The sequence below is a fragment of the Anabas testudineus genome, chromosome 21 (genome assembly GCF_900324465.2).
Source record: "Anabas testudineus chromosome 21, fAnaTes1.2, whole genome shotgun sequence".
Lineage (NCBI taxonomy): Eukaryota > Metazoa > Chordata > Actinopteri > Anabantiformes > Anabantidae > Anabas > Anabas testudineus.
Genome location: NC_046629.1, coordinates 21,712,961 through 21,737,624, shown reverse-complemented (window position 1 = coordinate 21,737,624; position 24,664 = coordinate 21,712,961). Strand labels below are relative to the sequence as shown.

Here is a 24,664-nt window from a genome sequence, read left to right as displayed (position 1 = left end):
TTTTGGTCTTTGTGGAGAGAGTGGGCACTTGGCTTTGGGTGGTAACTCTAAATTGGTTACTTGAGCCTTCCTTTCCCAGACAAAATAAAACTCACAGGAAGTTGTGTCACACACAACTAGTGCAGAGTGAGTCCAAAGCAAACATGGGGTACCTGGAGACCGGCTCACTGTGCAACTTATGCAGGATCATCTTGCCTTCTGTATAAACTAATAACTAGATAAAGCTACATAACAGCAGCTGTGTTTGCTAATATTGTAACATTACTTGAACTCCAATATCTTTGTAAGTACTTGTCCACACAGTGTCTTTGCTGCCATTTTCAGGTCCAATTTGAGCCATGTCCCAGGACTACTGACCTGCCATTCCTACAATTTCATCTTGATCCTAAACCAGCTCATTAAAACCATTTATTTCCAATTATGTATATTTTAAACTATCTGTAACTATCTTCCATATATTTTACTTTGTAACAGGCTCAGAGTGACAGAAGGCAATTTTAAGGCTAACTGTATGTTTGATCACACTGTCCAATCCTGCCTTCTGAGAAAATTAAGTTTCTGCAGAGGTCAGCTTGTTTTTGTAGGGAATGAACATAATTACAACTGGATTATGTTTTCTCTTAACAAAATGGTGTGAATAAAGCATAAAGAACAAGTCAAAGGTACCTTGACAATGAACAGTCCACCAATAACCTTATTTAACATGTTTCTTTTTTTCACACTCACAGCACTAGGTCAAGGTCCTTTAGGCTGAGGGGAGGTAGTAGTGTGTCCTATGTAAGGATGTAGGTGCTGCACTCTGTTGTCAGCCCCGGCCTTTACAGGAACCTCTCTGCATGTGAGTGTGCACAGTAGATCGCACACTTTGAAACTTTGCATCAAGTTATGTGTCACTGACAGATCTTTACGGTGACAGAGCAGCAGCTAATTATGAAGAATGATGTCCACGGTGCCTGATTTGCCTTCAGAAGTAGTCAAGTAAACCCGTCACTCGGGAACAATCATCAGCTGCTTCAGCAATTTGAGCTCCAGTGAGACGTCAGCTATTAGGCAGTACAAAACATGGGGGCTTGTATTCAGTGAGCAAAAGGTCAGTAAATCAATAAAACTGTTTTAAAAAGCAATTAAACACTCAAACTCACCATGGTGTCTACATGTTTGAGAGGAAGGTCGCTGCTCGGCGCCTGTTCAAGACAAAGACACAAAGAGACAGAAAATGGGATCAGCACCTGTAAGACTCCAAAACACACCACCGCGTCTTTGTTATGTCATACCACATATTCTTATGTCACTGTATCTCATCCCCTCTCATGTTATGTTAAAGCTGCATTCAGCATCATTCTTTGCCCTAATGTGGCCTGGAGTGGAGTGGGACTCCACCTTAAATGCAAGGGACCATCTATAATCCCTCCATGTAAATATTTACACAAAGAGACAAGTCTGCTTCCATTAGCCAAGACCAGAGAGGCCATCAGTGGAACTCTCTTTCTCAACACCATATACAGCTATGGACAGAGAGAGAGGGCGAGAGAGAGAGAGAGAGAGGGAGAGAGAGAGAGAGAGAGAGAGAGAGAAAAGGGACAGAGAGAGGGACACGAAGATAAAATAAGTGATGTGCAGACTTTGAGAGATGAAGGAGCTGCACGGTAGAGAGCAAAAGAAAAAAACATCAGAGCAATCCATGATGTCATGAGCCTGTGTGGGCTGTGTAAGACTAACACACACACACACACACACACACACACACACACACACACAGATGTTACTAAATGAAGCATGAAAAATTGAGGCTAAATACCAGGCATACAGAATCTATATGGAGCAGAAAGGAACATACATGACTGATAGCACTTTTTATTACAACAAAATCATTTCATGACTGACTGGCCAGAGTTTGTTGGTGTTTGATCGCTTATCATGCCTCTGTAGGTCTTATATACTATATAATGGTATAGGGTAGATCACTGGTTGCTGACTGTTGACACTTGAGTAACAGTCTGCCCTACAGACTGACTTTTTCCCAATGACAGTTGGGATCAGCTCCAGCTACGCTTAACAGGATAAGCAGTGAAGATGATGAAAGTATTCAAGGAACTACTGTTAAAAAAGTAAAGCACTGGAAGTATCTCCTTAAAGAGAAGAGAAATTAATTCACTCTGCTCCAGTACCTCCCTCCCACTGCTCTGCTGCGCTCTGCTATGCTCCACAATGCTCTACCCAGCACTTTAGGTAGTCATTGTTATAAAAACGCAATAAATGAGCTCCAAAATGTACTTATCAATAACAATGAACTAAAATTCTCTGGTTGGTTGGAGAGTTGTCTAATGAAAAAAACATTATTATCCCCACCACATCCTTGAAATGGTAGAACAACAGAACAACCGAGATTTGATACACAGCTCTTTAAAGTGGCTGTAATCACTGGAGAGTGCCACACAGAGAGCTGGACAGTGACACAGTGGATGCTCTGCTTCTGGAGAAAGCTCTGAAATATAAACAGTGAATGCAAAGGGTGAATTACAGTCTGGCTGTGCAGGCACTAGAATGCAGACTTGGAGTCTGGAGTCGCCCAGACAAGACCATTGAATCATCTTAACTAAAAGATAAATGAAAAGAGAACAGGGATTAAAACCAACACCTGCCGTTTAATGTCACTGACACATATATCTCTTTATTCGTTCTCCACCAGGTAGGTGTGTAACTGTTTACTGTTCTTGTTTTCCATCACATGAGGGACAGCAGAGCTGCCTCTAGGAATGAAGGAAACAGAAACAGCAGACTGGTGTTTGACGATCTAAATGCAGATTGCGGATTTGCTCCGAGCCCACAGCCGCAGGCATTTTCACACAAACAGGGTCTATTGTGTGTGTATACCCAGAAAAACACACACAGACACAAACAATTCTCTCAATGATAGTCTAACATGTGTGTTTCCGCTTTGTACAATTGCAGCCAGATGCCTGCTGTGTGTCTGTGTGCGTATTTGTGTGAAGATTTCCAACTAATTCAGAAAGCATGAGAAAGCCTGGGAAGTTGTGTATCAGCAAAATAGTCCACATAGGAAGTTTTGCAGTTGCTCTCAGCCCTCTTCAAAGAGAACATCTGAGACAGAAATGTATCACTGAGGGTAGACACTGTATCAAAGCCTCTTTTTTTTAAATCAATTCAAGCCATGCACAATAAATCTACATTCAATCACACATTTAAAGTCATATTTAGAAAAACTGAAAATGATTAAAGAGTAGACCACCATCCCCTCTAACCCTGAATTTGCTGTCAAAGCGAGGTTCAGAGTAAAGAAAACGAGGTCAAGCCCCAAAGCCCAGAGCTGTGTTCAGAGTCTCATTGTGGTTGTGGTGCATTTACATTAGTAACTGGACATGAGAGGATTCACAAAAATCCGACTACACTACAGAACCAATGACATTATTTCACCAAATGTTTCCAGCAGGATGTGATCATTTCAATGAAGTCACTGCAAGTGGTGGGTGTAGTTGCAAAAACTCAATGCCGAGGTCAGGTTTGCTCAATTTTGACAGAAGAATTTGCATTACTGACCAACAGCAGACCTTCTTTAAGGGAACAGACAATCCTGAATGTAGGAAGCTACATTACAGCTTATTAGCTTAGTGTGACAGTAAATATCCTGGATTTAAAGTTTTGTAAATTTCAATTGTATCGTCCTGTACATACAGTAGTAGGCAAATTTGTTTCAAGCTTGTTACAAGTCTCGAAAGAATCTCAGAAATCTGGAAAAAGTGGCTAAGAGGGGGATTTGAGAAGAGGGCGGGGCCTTGAGTCTCTTGAGCCCCCTCTTCTACACGTGCCTGGAGAAGAGCATGTGTTTGTCTCCTAGAAGTACAGCACATCAGAGTATAGCTTCCACCCTCATCTCTGCCACCACTGTACCATGTGTTTTCTTTCACATGAGCAATTATAGCCCGTTCCTTTAGAAAAGCAGAGGTAGCTGGCTTGCTGGGAGTTTCCCCTCTTAAGCGACAGGGATAAACGTAGTCAGAAGCAGGGTGTCTTGGGAAATGACCTAGGGCTAAATATACTGTATGTCTGTAGCAGCTTTAGAGCTTGAGACACAGCCCATTGAAGTCAGCCCAGCCAGCTCAGTGTGGACAGCAGAGTGGTTAAAATCACCCCTTTGGATGTGTGAGTGTGGGTGGGAGGCGAGCAGAGAGAGGGTATTGCACTCAGACAGTGCTGATTTTGTGTGTTGGTTTATTCGGCGTTTACGCTCAGTCAGTGAGCTGAGAATGCAATAGCTGATTCTGCTTGTGTGTGAAACTAAAAAAAGAACTGATCAAACATTCATCATACGTGATTTGATGTGTGTGTGCTCGGGTGGCACCACCAGGCAGTGAGCAGTGGCTCTGACCTCACATGGGGAAGCTCTGTTTTAGTTTTTTCACTATAACCTACTGTCTGTACTGTATGTGCATGTGCGTCAGACGGAGGGTGTGTGGCAAGTGCTGCTCATCCTTTCCTCTCCAGTCACCCACCAATGGCTTGTGCATCAGAGTGGCTACACAACAGCTGTAGTCATGCGCTGTGCAGCAGTCTGGACAAAGTCCCACACTAAGAGCTTTGCTGACTTACACATGTCTCAGTGTAATTCAACTGCACCTCTGACCTCACTTTGATGAGAAATTGAGAAATTATGCAGGATTGCTTGGCTGACGATAGAAATAAAAACATATTGTGACCGTTTGGGGGCTAAAACATCAGGAAAAGTCATTTGCAATTCAAAAACTAGCTTTAAAACCCTTTCCTCTGATCACCTGAATGTGCCCATCACAGTAGAGTGACCAAGACTGTCAAATATGACACAAGTCACCCGTAATGGCTCCTAGCTGGTATGTCCAGTAGTGCCTTCCAGTGGGAATAAAAGCAAACTGCAGCAATACCTAACCACTACTTGAAATATTGATGATTCGCCTGAACCTCAAACCTACACAATGCATCGATTTACACAAGCTACATTTCAGCTGCTGGAAACAGAAGCTTCTATTGTGTTACTCTGACAAGATAAAGGAGAGTTTCACACAAAACCGATGCTCATTCGTTGAGTGACAGAACCCCCCGAATTTTGGCTACTTCAACTAGGCAACTCTTTTTTGTGTGTTTGTGTGCTTTTAAAGTTAAAGCACAGATGTTTGGCAAGTGCCTCAACAAATGTTTTCCCCTGTAGCAGCTGCCTAAAAAGGCAATCCTGCGTCGCTAGTGCTGGAGCCCCAACAGAGGCAAATTCTGCTAGATTGAAAAGGTGCCAGATGCAGTGTTGAATATGAGAGGTTTAAAAAAATAAAAGGAATTCTTGCTGTCACCTGCAGTGAGCCATAGTTGCGCAATGGTTTTCAGTTTTCCCAACATTCATGCTGTCTAATCTTTCATGCAAAAGTATGTATGCACAGTTTTTACAAGTACATATTTGCCTCTCAGGATGGATGGAACATAGGGCTGAGCCAATAGTGAAAATCAGTCACCATATTCAGAAGATACAATCTAAACTTGTGCATGGACATTTGAGAAAACTTTCAAATGTGTAAAACTAAACGTTCAATAAGCAACTTCTTAATTACAAATTCCTCAGCATAATTTGTTTTTACAGGATCTTGAAAAACAATAGAAAACTACACTCATAATATGGTATCACTCAAAGTTCATAAACAATATTATCAATTTACAGCCCAGCCCTACCACTCACACACGCTAACATGCGGGCAAAAGCACGCACACAAACACACACTCTCTCATGCTCTGTGCTCCTCCATCTGCTGCTTTCACACAGCCATGTTCCAGAAATGTAAACACAGTTTTGAGGAAGGAGGGGTTGTGCAGGCCTGTGTGTATTGCAGGGTTAAAGTTTGGGGTTGAAGTGTGTGTTTATCCCAGCTCCCATCCCCCTGGAGGGGGGAGTGGGGGCTTCTAAAATGCCACAGATCCCTTAAGACCAGACTGGACGGTCCCCACTGTGGGAAAAACCCCTGAGCTGTCTGTGACCCTAAACCACCTCTGACTTCTCTGTGTTTCTCACCGCACCCGTCTCTGATATGGACCACTCACTCTGTTATGTAACCAATGCCTTTTACAACAAGTGAGAGAGGACGGAGTCTCTAAGGCATCTGTGAAGTATTTTTACTCCTTGAGGGTAGGTGTGTGTTTGGAAAATGGATCTCACATACACACCTACTAATTTTTTTTCTCCTTCACTGTAAATTGTAGAGGTTTATTTCCCAAATATGGTAATAGGATGACAATATTAAGAAAATTATCTTTAAAGGGTTTAAACGAATTGAGCGAGTCTCATCTAGATCGTTTATCACATACCTTTATCATACCTTTATATTTCAAGTATACATGTTCCAAGACAAATTTAAGAAGACTTAATTTCATTGTGTCCAGAAAGAAAGAAAAGCTAACCATCAACCAAATTAAAACCTTTAAATGGATGACACTAGATAAAAAGTCAGGCCCCCTCCCAAGTGTTGTGTTAGCACGTGAAACTACTGAAGTAGTCATAGGAAAACAAACCCAAATACATGGTTGATGGACATGAGGAGATGGCTGCTGGCATACGATAACCAGCAGTTACTGACATTTGGAAACAGGCTCAGTGTGACCACAGTCTGAACTGATGTTTCTTCATAGTGTACTTTCTAACACAAGTAGGAGAGAGGAAATTACAGCTTAGCACGCAGACAAGTCTATTATAATAGGTCATAGTGAATAGGACTAGAATTGTTTTACCTCGTATAACTACTGCATCCTAGCTTGGTGGGATGACTTCATAAAGCTGCAGTTGAATTACATGTAAAAAGAGCCACTATTTACCAGTAATTCAGCGGTGTAAAGTCCAAAATAGGGCAACACTTGTTTTTGCACTTAATCATCAACTGCAACTAAGTCAACTGGGATGTTGGCAGATGTTACCAGGACCATTAGATTAGTAAGGTTTCACTCAGAAGGTGGTTATCATGCGCTGGTTATCTTGGTTATAATAAATGTAGAGGTTATGTCTACCAGGTTTAATCACAAAAAACAATAACTTGGTTAGGACTAGGTTAGATCATTGTGGACTAGGTTAGATGACTGCAGTTTGCATTAATAATGGCTAACTCAAGTTACAACGCTGACAACTGGTTTGAAATTACCTGGCAATTCTTATGTAAAATCCAATTGCTCTGTATAAAACATCCAACTGACTGTTATTCCTGTCATAGTCACCTAGCATATTGCCAGACTTTAATAAATATCAATGAATGGCTTTCACCTGTTGCAGCATAATTGAAAATGTGAACATAACATTTAACGGGGTGATAATATCGCAAATGTTTTGGACGTCATCCCTTTGAGACTGATATTCATGGAAAATCAAGTTAGCCGAGTGCTTAACGCTCATTCTGTCTTACCTGGAATGAATGCATGCCTGTTGCACGAACTTATGTAACATAAGACACACTTGATGATGATAGATTCTCTCGCAAGAAACACCTGGATCAACAAAGCCTGACTCTTAGCTCAATATTAAACAAATAGTTTTTATGTACTAGCCAGTTCATGCATTCCTAGGGAACCTGGATCATACTGTATATCATAACAGGATGCTTGGTCTTTGCTTGTATACACAACATTGCAGAGAGCACAACAAGGAAATGTGTGGTTCTAAACACAGTGTTAATTGGACCGCATCTAGACCATCTTTGCCCTGCAGTTACTCATTACTCAGCAATGTCCTGGCCCTGTTCCCCCACTACACAAAATGACGTAGGTGTTAGTGGTTTATGGTTTTCTGAGTGTGTGTGCATATCTCTGCTTGTGAGTGTGTGTATTCTTTATGAGTGTTTCTGGGGGCATGTGTCCAAGTGTGCAGTCAACCTCACCAAAATCTCTAATATCTCTTCCTCGATTCCCTCATCCTGCCTTTTGAGTTTGTGCAAAACAAAACCTATTCCTGGCAGCGCTGGCTCGACACGAGGGCACAAGTGAGGAATGCTCCCAGCATGCTTTACAGCACGCTATGCACCTCCAAGTGTGGGGGTCACTTCTGCCATCATCACTGTTGGATGGGATCTTCCAACCACACATCATCAATTACAATAAATTAACTGCCAGTTGGCCAACAGTGCAGTTCCCACAGTGGGCTGTTTCATTCCAAGTTCACTCTGCACATGCCACAGTTAGCAACCAGCGGGTTTCTATATTTAAATCTGGACTAAGTGCCCACCAATTTCCTAGTAACACTGCTTGAACATAAACAGGCTTGTGCTGTTTTAGATAATACTGCTGTACTTTTTAGTTACCAACACCATAGTTCCACAAGAATATGTTCAAGTTTGACAGCAGTTGAATAAAAATAGAATAAAAATAAATTACAGCCTACACTACCTAACCTCTACCCTCCAAGGTGATGAAGTCAACTTTCTGTCTCAATTTTGAAATCAACACGGTGAGAGGTCTCTTAAGTGTTTAGGAAAATTAGCATCTTTGAACATCTACTGTTTAATCTACAATTCCATGACCAGTCGGCCAACTCCGTTTGCTGCAGAAAAGTTTGTGAAAGACCATCACCAATGACCACAACACCATCTGAAAATGAACATTTACAGTAAATGTTAGTTATGAGTTAAATTAAAAATGTCCTTTTAACTTAGAAAACATTCTTTGAAGCAGTAAAATCACAAGGCAGCACTGTTCTGAGAAACAGATGCATGGAAATCTGATAATTCCATACAGAATGAACATTATCGTCCGGTATTAAAGCTGTATTTGTTTTAGCTCGTCCATCTGATTGGAATGTCTGGCCTCACAGAAGTTCGAATTTTTTTTCCCCCCAACATTTTTCTCCAGCTAGGTTAATATATGGTTGATGTTGAAATCGGCCTGCACCTGAGCGAGGCAGTAAGTCATGATGGTCTGCGGCTGTGAGCACAGGAATTCACCAAACATGGGGCTGAGGAGGAGAGCTGAAACACACCTCAGCCTGGAACGAACGATGGCATGCACGCTCACACGTCCACACAAAAACACGCACAAACATCATGATCCATTTCCTGTCATACAGCAGAGGGGCAACACATACCAGGATTGACTCACTCACTACTTTAAGATAAACTAGCGTAATAATTTTGGTTTATAAAAGCATGAATTGCAGCAGTTGTTCAATTCATGTCTATTTCCTGCAGCTCATTTTGCCTTGATGGACACATTGCATCTTGGTCTACTTTCCAAATTCTAAAAAGAAGGCCTAACAACTGCTAAACAGCCTTAAGAATGTTTTTTCTTTCTACACTTTCCCTGGTGTTACAGTAAAGATATGTCAACAAATGTTTTACACCTCAGCTCTTTAGGGTTTATGAGAGCAATCAGCACCTTTAAAGCAAGCAGAAGAGCCTCTGGGGGAGACTGCTGTTGGCAAGCTGAGGAAAAAGCTTGCCATATAATGTAGAGGCATAGCTTGCACCTTCTGTTTTTTAGTCATCGTTCAACTAAAATCTGAAGAGAGATTGATACAAATATAATTTATTCACTGACTGGAAGCTAAATTAGCTGAGCCAAGAATTCTGTCTGACTGAACATTAGATCATAAACATGATTGTTTCAGATCTGCCTGCCTCTCAAGGTTCCAGCATAGTGAATTGTGCAAAGAATTTTCTAGTAGTAACTTGTTGAGTTAATAAAGTCAATATTTATGTCATATGGAGACCACAGGTAATGTGGGAGAGATCTTTGTGGTAAAGTCTGGTACTATATGTCCAAAGGTGTTCATTTTGGAAATCAAAGAACTTGGGTTAAGAGCAGGCCTTTAGCAATGCCCAGAAAGCTTGGCCAGTGTTGCTGCACATCTTGTGAAAGCATGTGTAGAGGCTGATAACATGTTCTTGCTTGATTGCTGCAGTCTTTATGAAAGAAAAACATGACATTTTATGAAATATTTTCTCTGTGACCATAGAAAAGTGCAGGGGATATTTGGTTTGGGTTGTCAAGCATCCAAAACCATTTAAATGCACAACATGCGAGAAGGAGAGCGAGGAAACCATATCCAAGTCTAACACAGCTTCTAATGCCAATACCAAATAAGGCAACAGAGCAAGCATGTTTTTATTGCCCTTGCAAAATCCCTTCATACTTAGACTATGTCACACTTTGTTGAGTGTTATTTTAAAGACTAAAACACATTGTCATGTTATAGCAGATTCAAGAACACAAAATGTAATTTACCATTTTTGTTATAGATCAGAACTCCAACATCCATATATCTATCTATATATATATATGTATATATATAGATATATATAGAGAGAGAGAGAGAGAGAGAGAGAGAGAAACCCAAATGACATGTTGGTACCATGGGCCCTCCAGCTCTAATAGTAGTTACTTTCCAATCCTGTTGCAATAATTCTTCATTAACAAGACCAATAAGGTCTGCTGAGCATGTACAGCATGGAAGCAAGCAATTATGAAAACAAAAACGTCAAGCATTACTTACCAGCTCATAGTTAGTAGCTGGAACACACGATGAAGACACCTGAAATAAAAAACAAGAATTAGTTCAGTATTCTATGCAGTTGAGTTAATTAAAGAACCTGCTACAAATGCATGTAGGTTATGTTTTATATACTGTATGTATGCATTAAACTTTCAGAACCTTTCGCCAGGTTTATAATCAACAAATATGCAAATGTACAACACCATATTTTATTTAAAGCTACACTGATCAATATTTTTATATAAACAATGCATCTGTGTGAGTGCAAACTGAAAGGAGTCACTCATTGTGAAAAGTTCAGGTAATTATCAACCAACTCTGCAATTCTCCTCAGTCCAGCACTTCAGCATCATTCAGCTTGTGTTTTTACAGTTCGTAATGGTACTGTCATGGTTTGTTCTCAGTGTTCATTGAATTTGAATCACTTAACATGCTGCTAGGTAGCTTGTGGATTTTGCACTTGGCATCAATATGAAATGTAGTGAAGTCAAAGTACTAAGTAGCAGAAAATTAAAAGACTCAAGTAAAGTAGCTATACGCTTCCAATCCAATAGTATTTTAACAAAGAAATCATTTTATTTATTTTTGCTGTAAACATTTGGGTTTGACATCAAAAGATGAGTATTAGAAAAAAGATCAACATTTGAGCTGTCATTTCCAGGTGTTTATGTCTGGATCCGATAAACAACTTAGGCGATAACACCTTTAGTGTTAACCCACCCATTTTTGATGTGAGCAAAAATATTGGAAAAGATAGACTTAAAATAAATTAAAGTTAATAAGATTTAATATTTAGTTGCAATAACTGCATCAAACCTGTGATCCACTGACATCACCACACTTATGCATTCTTCTTTTGTGATGCTTTTCCAGGCTTTCACTGTAGACTCTTTCAGTAGTTTGATTTGGGGGTTACTCCCCAAATTTTACATTTAGCAGGTAAAGTTCATGATCTGGAGACTGATTTGTCCAGTCTAAAACCTTCCAGCCTGGCCTTCCTATTCTTCTTGGTAATGACTGGTTTGCATCTTCTGGTGTAGCCTATAAAGTCATCTGTGAACAGTAGATTATGACACCTTCACTCCTGCCCTCTGGAGGTTGCTGTGGCTGTCACTAGCAGTTGTTTTAGGATCTTACTCAACTCAACTCAACTGCTGTTGTTTTCCTTACTCTACCCATGTGATGTATGTTATTTAGTACACCAGTGGTTTCTTTCTTCTTCAGTATATTCCAAATGGTTGTAATGTCTATGGCCAATGTTTGTGCATTGGCTCTGATAAATTTTCCATCTTCTTTTGCTTGTTGCTTTGCTTGTTCTTCACCCATAGACAGCTCTCTGGTTTTCATGTTTGTTACACCTATTATTTCCACCTATAACTGCAGTCTGAACAGGCAAAACTCAAATCTGAAACTGAGTTTCAGTACTATTTATTGTTTAAATTACCAATCTAATAGGACACGCCTGGACAACAAGAAAACACACCTGTCAGTCACATGTTCCAATACTATACTGCTCACATGAAAACAAAAGTTGCTATCTTCTAAGTTCTAAACACCAGATGTAGACACCTGGAAATAAAAGCTATTGATCTTTTGTCTTATATTCATCTCTTGATGTCAAACCCAAATGTTTTTAGATTACAGGGGAAAAAAAGGAATTGTCCTCACTCTTGCAATACTTTTAGATGAGAGTGCATCACAAAAATGTACTTAGGTAAAAACTGGTGTTGATTTACCATTGTTAAACCGCTCAGGGCTAACAACTTAAAAAACAAGACAATGATACATGACAATGACAATGATGAAGAATTCTCATCCTATATTCTGTGAGATACAGTGTTGTTTAATTCAAGTGCAGAATAAGATGTGGTTAGTCAGTGCTCGGACTTCTCCAGCAGAGCTCATGATCTGTCAAGTGCTCGGGCTGATCTGATTACCATCCAACATTTTCCATAATTATTCTGTGCACTCGGCGCAAGAGAATGATGCTGATAAACAGGAAGAGTATAATGATAATGGCCTCTAACAGAAGATTTAAACGAACAGCTCCCAGAGAAAGATGACCAGTTGATGAGGATGAATACAAACAGGATGTTTCCTTCCTGTGCATGTCTATATTATGTTCACAAAAAAACTTAATTTCAGCAGTTAGTGTTCTACAATACTTATTTCTCATCTCATTACCAACAAACAATAATACAGGAAAGTTCAGAGATTCAACATGTGTATCCTTAATCCTTCGTATCCCTGTGTCCTTTTCAGCTTCAAACGATTGGTCGTAGGGGTTATCAGAACTGCTGACCATTAAAGTACCTTTTATCTTTGCTACTGCTCCACTACTTCTCTCCTTATCCAAGACTAATTGTGTCACAGCTCTCTGCTTTGTGTTACTATTGAAGGAAGCACATTCCGTGTCTGCCCACAAAAAGTAATCGAAAACGCTGGACAGAACAAAAAGATATTGTTATTTGAAATTAGTTCGGAGCCAGCCTGGTGAATCTATTTAGCTTAATACGTGTAACACAATGTGCATAGGTGCAAAGGTCAAATGTTTATTCCCAGACTCATCATAGCCACAAAATCTACACAGCAGTGTCTTGTATATGTTAACTATCCACTTGTATTGGATGCTTACCAAACTAAAAGCACTACTGGATGACTGCCAATTGGGTGTGAGGATGGCTGATTAAATTCTCAAAGTTGAGGATGTGACAGTCACCTTGGGTCATTATGTTAACTCTAAACAGGAAATACCCATTATCAGATTACTTTTAGTCCCTTGAAATAGAAGCAACTGATGCACTCATATGAAAACAGGGAGTGTCTTAACTAAAGGTATACTGCAATACAGTGGTTGTTAGTGCACTCATTAAGATCTCATGCTTGCAAGTTGCTAAATACACTTACATCAAAGATGGAGTTCTACTGGTGAACTGCTCATGCAGGCTGGAAATAATATGTCCCATTATGAAAAACGTGAGGTCAAAGGCAGAACTTTGGTTTCATACTTCATGGGAACAAAATGTTCCTCAGTGGCTGCTGTCTGTCACCACTGCTCTACGTATCAATGTAACGGCCAACTTGAATGATGGAATCCCAGTGGAATGTGTCTTTGCCTTTGAGAATTTACGTCTGGCACGACTGGGAGCGTCTGGAGTTGACAGGACACAGTATCTCTGCCTGGCTCCAGTCACATCCATTCCAAGCTATTCTAACCCTCTTATAACCCCCCTCCATTCTCCCGATTCTAGTCTACCATCCTTATCGCTTTCACAAAACGTCCTGTCTGGGGCCCTGCTCCTCTGGGTGCACCTCTCGCTAGCCTGACTCCTCCTGCCTGGTCAGTGCTTTCACATGACACTGCCTCATGTAAGTATGTTTACTTTTACACTATGTGCAGTGGTATGTGTTATTTTGGCAGTTAGGCCATTCGTACATGACCAGGGACGTTATTAGTAAGATCAACATACAATATGATAAGTTAAGTGATACTATTTATATTTCATCTTATTCAGGTATGTAGCCTGCTACTGTTTGCGTTTACTGAACATATTCACTTAAAGTTCCTTAACATGCCATGATCGACCCACACAGCTGTTTCCCCTTGTTTTGTGTCAGAGCAAGCTGGGTGTGTATATTAATGACTGATGGACATCTTTCTCACTCTGCTGTTAGTTTTTACGTGTTTGTTGTAAGGTGCATGCTTCCAGAATCAACACTGTATTGGTGCTGTCAGCTAGAGCAAGCTAGTCTGTCAAAATATTTCCTTGGTCTATTTCTGCCACAGCACACTGCATCATAATCAAGATGATCTGTAGATAAATCCAACAAAGAACGCAACTTTGACTATAGGAAACCTTACATTCAATGATTGAGACAAGCTCTTATTAGTTCTGATGTGATTGTTTAGAAGAGTTTTCTTTTTTAGCTTCATTTTGGAGACACTCGTGTAGCACATGACAAGACAAACAACAAAGAGCCACTTTATTACAATGTCTCCAAACATCCAAAAGGCTATGGCAACTGGCATTCAGCTGAATGTCAAGTCTAATAAAATTCATTCTTCTAATTTGCTTTGAGTTAGAGACAATGTCAATGAATAAGTTTGCCAATGTCGCCAGTGTAATAAAACCCCTGATATAAAGGTCAAATTGAGAGGCTGGCCACATTTGAATGGCTCTCCATCATGCCAAGTAGCTGCTTCTTGTATTTGCTGGTGCTGGAATGGACCGTTACAGCATTACAGTCTGATATTGCAGTCACAGCCAGGATCTCCCAGAAACAACAGGGAATATTTAACTACGGGCAGGCTGCAGGTAAGCATGTGGCAGCGGGCTGGCCACAAATCATGAAGTGGGAAACCACCATGTGAAGAGAAGGATAAGGGGCAATTTTGCATCACCCCCTGCAATAATACAGCCTTACAGCCGCTGTATGTTACTTATGATCTGTAATCATACTATCAGCTAGGGAATGTCAAAGTCTGCTCCAGACTCAAACATCCCAGGAGCCAAGGTCAATAGCTGTGGCTGATTGTACAGACATATATATGTCTAGAGGGTGAACCCTACTGACTTCTGATGATCCCTTGTCTCCCAACACTAAGTATAAGAATATTTTCAGTCAATCACAGGATAAGACCAGAAAAAAACACTAGTCTCAGTAACATGGACCCATACATAAAATTTGAATCAAGCAAAAAACCTCCAATAAACTTCAAGGATGCAGTGGGCACAGTGTAACCAATGTCTTCTGAATCATATTTGAATTCTGATGAAAACCAACACAAAGCCTTTGTCCATTCTACGTGGTGCGTGGGGAGGAGGCCTGGCGAGAGTGTGTGTGTTGATGCTATCGGGAGTATTCAAATGAGTGTAATATAATAAAGGATAATTGTGTTGTTGCATTCCGTACATGCTTGAGTTACCGGGCTAAACAAGGGCCCATTTGCTGCAGACAAAAGTCTGTCAGACATCTCATGTAGGACAGTGTTCACAGCTTCAGCTTCCTACTAGCTACTGACATACTCCAGACAAAATCATGTTATGTAACTGATTTTAGGTCTGAATATGTTAAAAATGACTTCATTGTTTGGGTGAACAGTTTGAGTAAATCTCCATCCTAATGTAGCTAAATCAAGTGGCACAGTGATAAGTCGTGGCAGAGAAAAGCACATTCCACCTTTATCCCTATGCGGGTTTGCTTGATTCCCCTGTAAAGAAGCCTGTGTGTAGCTGCTTTAAAGAACGTTCTTCGGCCCTCTGCGTTGGCATATAAACACACAGTTGCCCTGAGTGCTTTTATGTTTATCCAGATCTTTGAATCTGGCACATCCCAGCAAAACCATTCAGTGTGGAAAATTCAATTTGTGAGGTATAACCAGCAACAGAAGGCTTTCTGCGCTCGTGATGGTTGTGTGTGTGAGTCCATGTGGACTGGGATATTGTCAAAGCACAAAGGAATGACGGGGGAGCTTCAGGACAGCTCATGTCCTATCGCTTTGTGTTTAGCTGATTCTTTCAGTGTCATCATCAATTTCTTACAGTGTTGCAGTGTGAACTGTGTTGTATATGCCTGTATACAGAATGATTATTTACTAGACAGGTATAATCGTGTGTGTTCTCTACCTTGTCTCTTTAACCTTTACGTCTTTTATTGTGTCTGTCTTTGTGAAAGTTATGGCCTCTGTCTTTCTCCAGTTGTGGAAAATCTCTGATTTATTGGGCAGATTGGACGGCAAGACATGTACACGACTGAATGGCAGTCTCTAAACACTGTTCCTTGTCTCTGCACCACTGATTTATGTTTCATAACTTAAGAAACACTTCAGGAATGGAACAGTGTGTGTGTTTTTATCTTTATTTTGGTACACACATGCTCCATAATATCTAAGAGTGTACTGTGTGAGCTGATAAATGCAATTAGTCAGTCAAGAAAAAGTCAACAAAATGTTGGATATGACATCTGATGATCAATTAATTGTTTTCATTATTTACTCAAGTACAAATTTGTGGGCTCCAACCAACTATCTTCAGACTGAAGAAGGTACTTGAGTAGACCATGAGTAGAGAAGGAAATCCAGTTGCCATGACTCAACTTCCAGATAACTTCACCTGGACGACTGAGAATCTTCACCGAGTAACAAAAAAAAAAATTCCCTGGTTGCAGCTGCTTTAATGTGACTTTTTTCTGCGAGAGGCCACTTTAAAATGTGGACAAATATGCATAAGCACGGTGTGTATGCTGTGTGTGTAGTATACAGTACACCGAATAAAAGCATCATGGAGCAAATTAGCATCAGTTTACTTATATATATCTAAAGTTTAAGATCTGCGTCATTGCAGGAGCAAAAAGTCAAACAGAGATAAAACTGTGAAAGATCAAATAAACATGAGAAAGATGATAAACAAGATAATAAAAGAAACATACTGCATGTTAGTCTGTGTATAAACAACTTCAACCTCTGATAAATCCAGCAGCCCCAGCATGTCCCTGCCATGTTTCTTCTCCACGGCCAGGACTCAAAGTTGCCTTCGGCCCACCGGAGTGCCTGTTCATTCTCACCACGGCGTGGAGAGGGGAAAAGCTACGGCTTGTTTCTTTTGTTCCACAGTTACAGTGGGGGTCACGTTCCCTTCCCAGGCTCTTTCAGCTCAGAGACGGTATTTACCAGCATGCTGATTTACACATTTAGCACGGCTCTTACTGTCTGGCAGGCGGCCAAGTGGTGGAGAACAAGAAGTGGGGGAGAGGGCAGGAGAAGAAGGGAGCCAAGAAGAATCAGGGTTCAGGGGAGAGTTGTACAGTCTGTCCCCTCAGCATCTATAGCAAAGATCCCCAGAACTGGTGATGTTTTCAGTTTTTAGCATGGACTAGAGGCAAATTTACTCACCCTCACTTTTAAAGTTAAAGTAGAAATCTGTCCAAAACGTAGAAAGGTGTTGTCATAGGTTCCTGTTACTGAGACTCATTGAACAGTCTGGCAGGAGGACAGATTCTGAATGAGGTCTGCCCTTTTAACCAATCACAGAAGGCAGACATCAGGGACGGGAGCTTATGGCTGTCAATCAACACCCTTCAAGCCTACTTTTTCCACAGCCATTCAGGAAACATGGGAAAAAGGGAGAGTATGACATGCAACTAGGGTCCCTAGCAAGACTTCAACCAAGTTGAGGTTTTGTAGCATTTACATGAACCATTACGCTACCAGCGCTTCTTTTTGCACAATTGGAGATAGCTGAGAGAGAAAGAAGAAGGATTCCCTAATACAGTAGATGCTATTTCTCCTGAACTTGTAATGAATTTTTTCTTGTCTTGTATATTTGTTTACATTTTTTTTCACCCCCTGGGTGATTTCAAATCTCATGCCACCTCCAGCTTGAGGAAACCATCTGCAAGATATCACTGATTTAAGCAAGTATAGAGGAGGTTCTCCCCTTAGTGTCAAACTCCTCACCTAAACAAATAAGTAACAACTTAAACAAATCTTTAAATAGAGAGAGAGGGCATTGAAAGTTAATTCTACCATTAAAGCACAGGACAGACTTCCAAATGAGAAACTACTCCGATCTGAAGACAGACATTCTCACACATGGAGCTGCCCAGTGGTCATGCAATTACGGATTTAAAGTGTTTAAAGCAATTGAGATTTGAACATCTACATTTCCACAACCACTGGGCACCTCTGTCTCCTGATGAAGATCTTGTGAGGTGGCTGAAAACTCAACAGCAGCTTGTGGTGAGATTGTTTTTGCCTGCCATTGCTTTAAATATCAAGACCTTTCAAGCCATACTTCGTGAAAAATGACGTAACCCTCTCAATGTTATGCAAACATGCTGTGTCATTCCTTAAGGCAGATGGGTATTAACAGAGTGAAACTGAACAAGCTGAGGAAAGCCTCTGCTAAGAGTCAACAATGCTGGTGTTGAGCACACCATGAAAGCAGGAGTGGTTAACTTATACTTGCCACAATACACCTCTTTCCTATTACTCCTATTTTTTTTTTCTAATACAACACGTGTCAAAATGTTGGAATACAGATCCTGTCTGCAGTAATATATTGTGATATTCTGCAACATTTTGACATTGATATGAAATCTATAGAAAAATCATTGATCCATCTTAAAGTATTAATTATTAACACACTGTATTTACATCGCAAAGAAATAATAATACATCCAGGAAAGCAATCAACACCGCCATTAACAAGTCATGAACAAGTTGGCACAATATCACAGTCATTAAGCTGATTTCCAGCATCAATTGAACACAGCAGTTAAAAGGAGCCTGAATTATTATATTTTAATTTTTAAAGTAAGAAAAAATCACTGTGCTGTTTAGGTTTAGGGCCAGAAAAACAGGTCTTCATCTTTTAACACACCAATCTAAGTTGTTTGGATGCATTCAGGAACCTGGCACCAATGTTTCCTGTATTTCTGTTCGAGGGCCGAGCCCCCTTCCTCATCAATCAGCCATGAAAAGCAAACAACAACACGAGGGCTTTCTGGCAAACCCAAGGAAACAGGTCTGCTTTCTATAAACATTTGTCAGAGAGACGTGAAGGCTTGATAAGAGAATGTGCCGAAGGTAAAGAACCTCTCCACCTTCCCAGTCGAGCTCTGGCACCCACACAGGGAACATACTTCACATAGTATTCACATGGACGCTCAGGCATATAGAAACAAGCTGCTGTTTCAGTGATGTTTTAATTTGATTTAAGTGAATGGGAATCAAAGCCTAACCCTATTTCACGCTGTAAGACACTTTACCATGAAATGTAAATTCTGTTCTATTCAGCCTACTCCTTCCCTGTGGCAGCACTGCCGCGCTTCAACAAAGTCCAGTGCAAGCTGAGGAATTTGGAGCACAACAGGACCTGGTTCTTGAAAGTTGTTAGATTCATGTAAAGGCACAAGGTGCCTTGGATTGGTATCAACAATTAAATTCTATGTAGATAGAACAGTTGTACCTTTACCATAAAAGTACATCTTCAGCAGCTATGCTATCTGTTTTAATGTACAGCTGTTTGACTGGGACAGCTCAGCAAATGATAGGTCAGTTATCTTGATGTTGACTAAAATGTGGGTGAAGCTGCTCATCAAACTAAAAGGCCATGTTGACAAAAAAGATATTTTTTCCCTCCATACTCAACATGTTTCCTTTGCTATAAAACTGCAAATGCCGTTTAAGAAAAGGGCATTATACCAGGCTCTGAGCTTGATTGCACTGAGTCATTTAAAAGATTAGCCATCATTAAATGTTTGACTATAATATCCCCCTAAGTAGTTCCTCTATTCAAGGGGTATTAAACTGCGAGGGTCTGCAGAAAGCTTTCGTCTGAGTGTGCTGGCATCAGGAAAAACTGCAGGTCAGATGGGGAGAAATCTGAACTGCTGGCAAGTAAATTCATTTCTTCACTGATCTCAACTTTTCTACCTAAGCATTAGATCAGGTCTGAATTTGGAAATGGACATGAACCAGCAGTAAATTCTAATGGGGTACACTGCTCATTTTAAGTGCAAGTTCACTCTCCGGATATGTTCCTTCATCCACACTTTAAACGCCTTCCTCTGAGCCCAGGACAGCAGTTTCTCATATGTGTCAGACGACCTACTAAGTACCAGCAATAAGTGAAATTTTCATTTTATTCTTTTTATTCATTTTATGACAGCCTTGAAAAACACGAAGCTTTTACTGTGCCTCACTGGATGCTATTAATTATACTAAGAGCCCAACTGTACGGCAAGATGCTTTAGCAACAGCTATAGATTATTTCTGTTGCTAATGTATTGCAGGTTTACAGTATGTGCCAACACTGAGTCCAGAGGAAGAAGGGCATCAGTAAACTGCTGTGCACACCTTACAGCTCTGCAGAGCAGTGTGTGGGTGTAGAAAGACGTAAGAGGATGTTTTACGTTGTGTATTCATCTATGTTTTTACGACACATGTTTATCTAGTCCTTTTCACAGTGAGTCTGTTCTGTATCAACTAGAGAAATCAATACCATTCTCAACATACAAGAGCTTACACTGTGTCTGCAAGGACTTAAACTCACACACACACACACACCAAGGAAGGATTACATCAGCAGAGAAGCATGAGAATTCATGCTGGTGGTTTTATGGTCCATGGACCACTGCCTCATCCCTAATCCCACACACAGGGGGCTGACAGGGGGTTGAATGGAAGCACTGCTTCCCTGGCAGACAGTAATGATGAAAAATGTCTCCTCAGTACTCCTGTCCGGCACGGGCTTCCAGATAGAGGATGTATGCTATTCCCACAAAACCAGGGCTGTCCAGGCAGGGTAGTACTGGCGGGGCAGTACTGTGTTACATTTACTCAACGTTGGCCAATAAATTAATTGCATATGGTGAAGCAGAATACATGGAGAGGGGTTTTGTCACACAGCAAACAAGATACAATTGTATGCTACAGCATGATTCTATTGTTCACTCTGAGTATGTGTGAGAAACTGAACTAAATGGATTTATCATAATGGACAACAGGGTCGATATGTTTCACAGCTCAGTAACTATTTTATATCAACCAGGAAGGGTCATGCATTATTACAAATGTTTTGATCCAAACCCAGAATCCTGATAAGCACCCAGACTCGACAGACAGGGCAGATAACAGCTGTCACTGTGCTGTACTACCCTACAAATATGTCTAAGAATACGCGCTGGGTTTTCACATCACATTCCTTTTTTCATTGTTCTCCCCAATTTGAAGCAAATTGGAAGCAATTGTAATTCACTACATGTGCCAAAAATTCCCAAACTGCCGTCAGGTTTTCTCACGCCCCGGGTGATGTTTCGTGTAAAACAACTTTTGCGAGCTCTTACTGCGAAACACTGAAGCTCAGCTCATGGCTGTAGACATTTCTCTCTCACATGCAGAGCACAATACACACAACTTATTACTTTGTAACACAAATGCTTGTTGGCTTGTTGTTCTTACACTGTCCTCTCGAAAATATGAAGCGTGTTGAAAACATAGGCACACTAAAAGTAACCTTAAAGGTGGGAAGAGAAGAGAAGAGAAGAGAAGAGAAGAGAAGAGAAGAGAAGAGAAGAGAAGAGAAGAGAAGAGAAGAGAAGAGAAGAGAAGAGAAGAGAAGAGAAGAGAAGAGAAGAGAAGAGAAGAGGGAACATATGCCACCACTGTCATTCCAGCTATGGGCCATGGGCCACCAACCGCAAAACATGGTAAGCCAAGGAGGCCACACACAGATGCAAGCACTATAGCAACAAGCAGTGCTTTACATTACATAAACACATATAAAGTCTAATGCAACAAACAAGGAATCTTACATGGTCGCTTACAGTACAAACATTCCTGTCATCCGCAGCAGCTACACAGGAAACATACTCTAAATACAGCACAATGCACCGTGCTTGCAAGCAGACGCTCTGTCTGTCTCTTTTATATATAATGTACTCACACACTGTGCACCTACTGTACACTGCATGTATATATACAGCAACACGACTGCTCACAAACCTGCCAACATAAACCACAAATGTATAGTACCTATGCCAGGTCACATGCATACCACAAAACACCTACATCTGTGAGCACTTACAGCTTTCTGCTTCTCCAATCAAGCAAATCCACAATGCGGAGGGTTTGCTGCGAAAACGGAGAACAGTCCAGCCAACACTTGGGACATCCAGGAGCTCAAATACCAGACAGGCAGTAGCTCTGTTCCCCCTCTCACCACCACAACCACACTCCTTACCTGAAACACTGCGGTGGCCATCCTGTCTGTGTATCTTGTGTGCACGCGTGTGTGTCGTTCTCTCTTCCACTCTTAGGCTTTCTCTGTCCAGCTGTGTCTTAGTGCTGCATCGTCCTTTTCCTCCTTTTCCCCACTCTGAAGCAGAGAGGTTTTCCCTTCACTCCAACCAGATGGCTACGGCTAAACCCACTCACTGTCACCTTGGTGCAGCCGTAGAGCCGGAGGAGTGTACAAGTGTTTGTATCAGATAAAGAGAGAAAGAGATTTGGTGTGTGTGGGTGTGTGTCTGTGTGTGTGTGTCTTGTATCTGCAAGGTACAGTAGTAGGTCTGGCTAGTCTGTTCCTCCTCCTCCAAGAAAAAAAAAACAGCATAAAAATGTCTAAAGAGTCTTTATGTGAGCACGAGAGTGGGGAGAAGTGCAGCCAAAGGCAAATCTTAACATCCCACAACTGGAAACGGCGCAGTGCAGCACTCAGCGCTGAATAAGCAGGCAAAGTCTGGCTATAGTCTTCAGCTATTTCCCTCTCTTTCGCTGTCTTGGTTTTCTCCTCCCTCTTGTTCAGTCCATTTTCACCCTCCTCCCAAATGGAGGAGGAAGGGGGGGAGAAAAAAAATATTGAGGTGAATTTCCCAGGGAGATCAGGGGGAACGGGACATGAGCTCAGAAAACAAAAGCACGGGTCTTTTCTTTCTCTGTCTCACTGTCCTTTCCTCACTTGCACACACACACACACACACGCTCCCTCTTCACATGCTTATTCTTCATTCTCTCCTTGTTATCGGCTTCTCAAGTTACAGGTTAAATATGAGCCCCACCACCACCCGCCTTTTCTGTCTTGTTCCCTCTCCCCATTTTTCTCAGACTCGCTCCCTCTCGTACACACACAAACACAGGCACACACTGCTGTACAGCTGCAACAAGAGAGAAAGTCCCATGAATGAATCCCTTTATTCACTGCAACTCCAAAGTCACGGCACCAACAGCAGCACGGAGATCCATACTTATCAATCACCAGGCTCTGTGCACATGTCTTTTAACACCCTGTGCCGCTGAATGGCTTGACAATTAAAAACTGCAAACATACAGCTCAGTACATGTGTATCATAAGTTAGGCAAGTTGTAGGATATTTGGCACGATCGTGCCAACTTACTTGGACATGAGTCACTTTATAAATCAGCAATCATATATTCTGACAACCAGGTTCTCCTCTTGATAAATTAAAAAAAGTGTTTTCCTCATTAGTTGAAAAATAAATCATCTTGCAGCATGTCTGGGGGTCAAAAAGGTGCTCTGTGACTTGGAATGTAATGTCTTATGTATAACACTATAACCCAACCATCATATAATCTGTGACAATAAACGTAATCATCTCAGTGGTACCTTGCACAGAAGGCTAATACGCCTAAGGCGAGGCTTGCGCACAGGATTCCCTTGTGGATGTGACTGCTCTGTTTACAACAATCATAATAAAAATGACATAATTTATTGATCCCCTCGGGGAAGTTGTTGTTTGGAAGCTGCAGTAGATGACGGTGCTACTGTGGGGTGTCCTTGAGGTACTGAAGGTTGAACCAATGACCCTAGTTTATAGATGACTGCTCTACCAACTGAGTTTCATGTTGCCCCAATGACGCTTGTGTCCATGTTTTTACTCTTCAAAACTGTAGCTGGTGTGGTGGACCAGTCTACAGGAAGCCCGCTGTAGAAGAAAAAGCAGGCTGTTGAGCGTTAAAACTTTTACAGCTTATCTATTTATTCAGATAAGGTGTTTCAGGTGTTCTTTTGGTCTCTATAAATACACCAGTTTTCTGGTTATCAGTGTGTTTTAGAGAAGGTGCTTGAGTCAGGCCTTTCCTTCAGTTGTGAAGAAAAGAAAAAGCCTTCATTCTATTACATTTCACACTGCTGTTGAAAATTATAAGTGCTGAGACTGAATCCGTCAGTCAAACTGTAGGCAGTGAATCCAAATGAATTAACTGAAATAAGTTAACAGTAGTGTTGAGCAGGAGTTAATATGAATAATACCAATAGAACAGCCTAGATCACACCGAGAACCCTGATGATTATGTAAACATCAGTTGTTCTCACAGACTAACAGTAAGTGTGGCATTTTAATTTGACTCCACAACCCGGCTATTATCCAGTAGCAAACAAAGGGACATTACAGAAGAATGTTCAGTACAGATTTGTAGCACATTAAATATTATGCTCCAACATGGAAAGACAGGCCACTTTCTTTGATGTTGCTCTGAAGTAATTACATGGAGGGAAGCTTGAAAAGCAACACCTTCAGCTGATGTTGTGTTCACCAGATGTTGGTTTGGTAAGGGTTGTTTAATTCCCTATTAATGACAAGGGCCAGGAAGGAAGGAAGGGCTGCAACAGAGGCAACATGTGGTTTAAGGTACCAAAACAACAT

The 24,664-nt window shown here is 41.0% G+C and overlaps 1 protein-coding gene across 9 annotated transcripts in view; it reads right to left on the bottom strand.

Annotated features, from left to right (window-relative positions):
• tns1b (tensin 1b) overlaps window positions 1–24,664 on the bottom strand; it is a 133,963-nt gene that overhangs the window by 48,992 nt on the left and 60,307 nt on the right. For 8 of the 9 annotated variants that reach the window (XM_026377157.1, XM_026377162.1, XM_026377158.1 and 5 more), the window contains exons 4-5: window positions 10,499–10,537; window positions 1,143–1,184 (exon numbers count right to left, since the gene is read on the bottom strand). In XM_026377157.1, the coding sequence (XP_026232942.1) occupies window positions 1,143–1,184; window positions 10,499–10,537 (81 nt within the window). Of the gene's footprint in view, window positions 1–1,142; window positions 1,185–10,498; window positions 10,538–22,242; window positions 22,938–24,664 lie in introns of those variants that run through there. The other variant, XM_026377164.1, reaches the window with a different exon arrangement.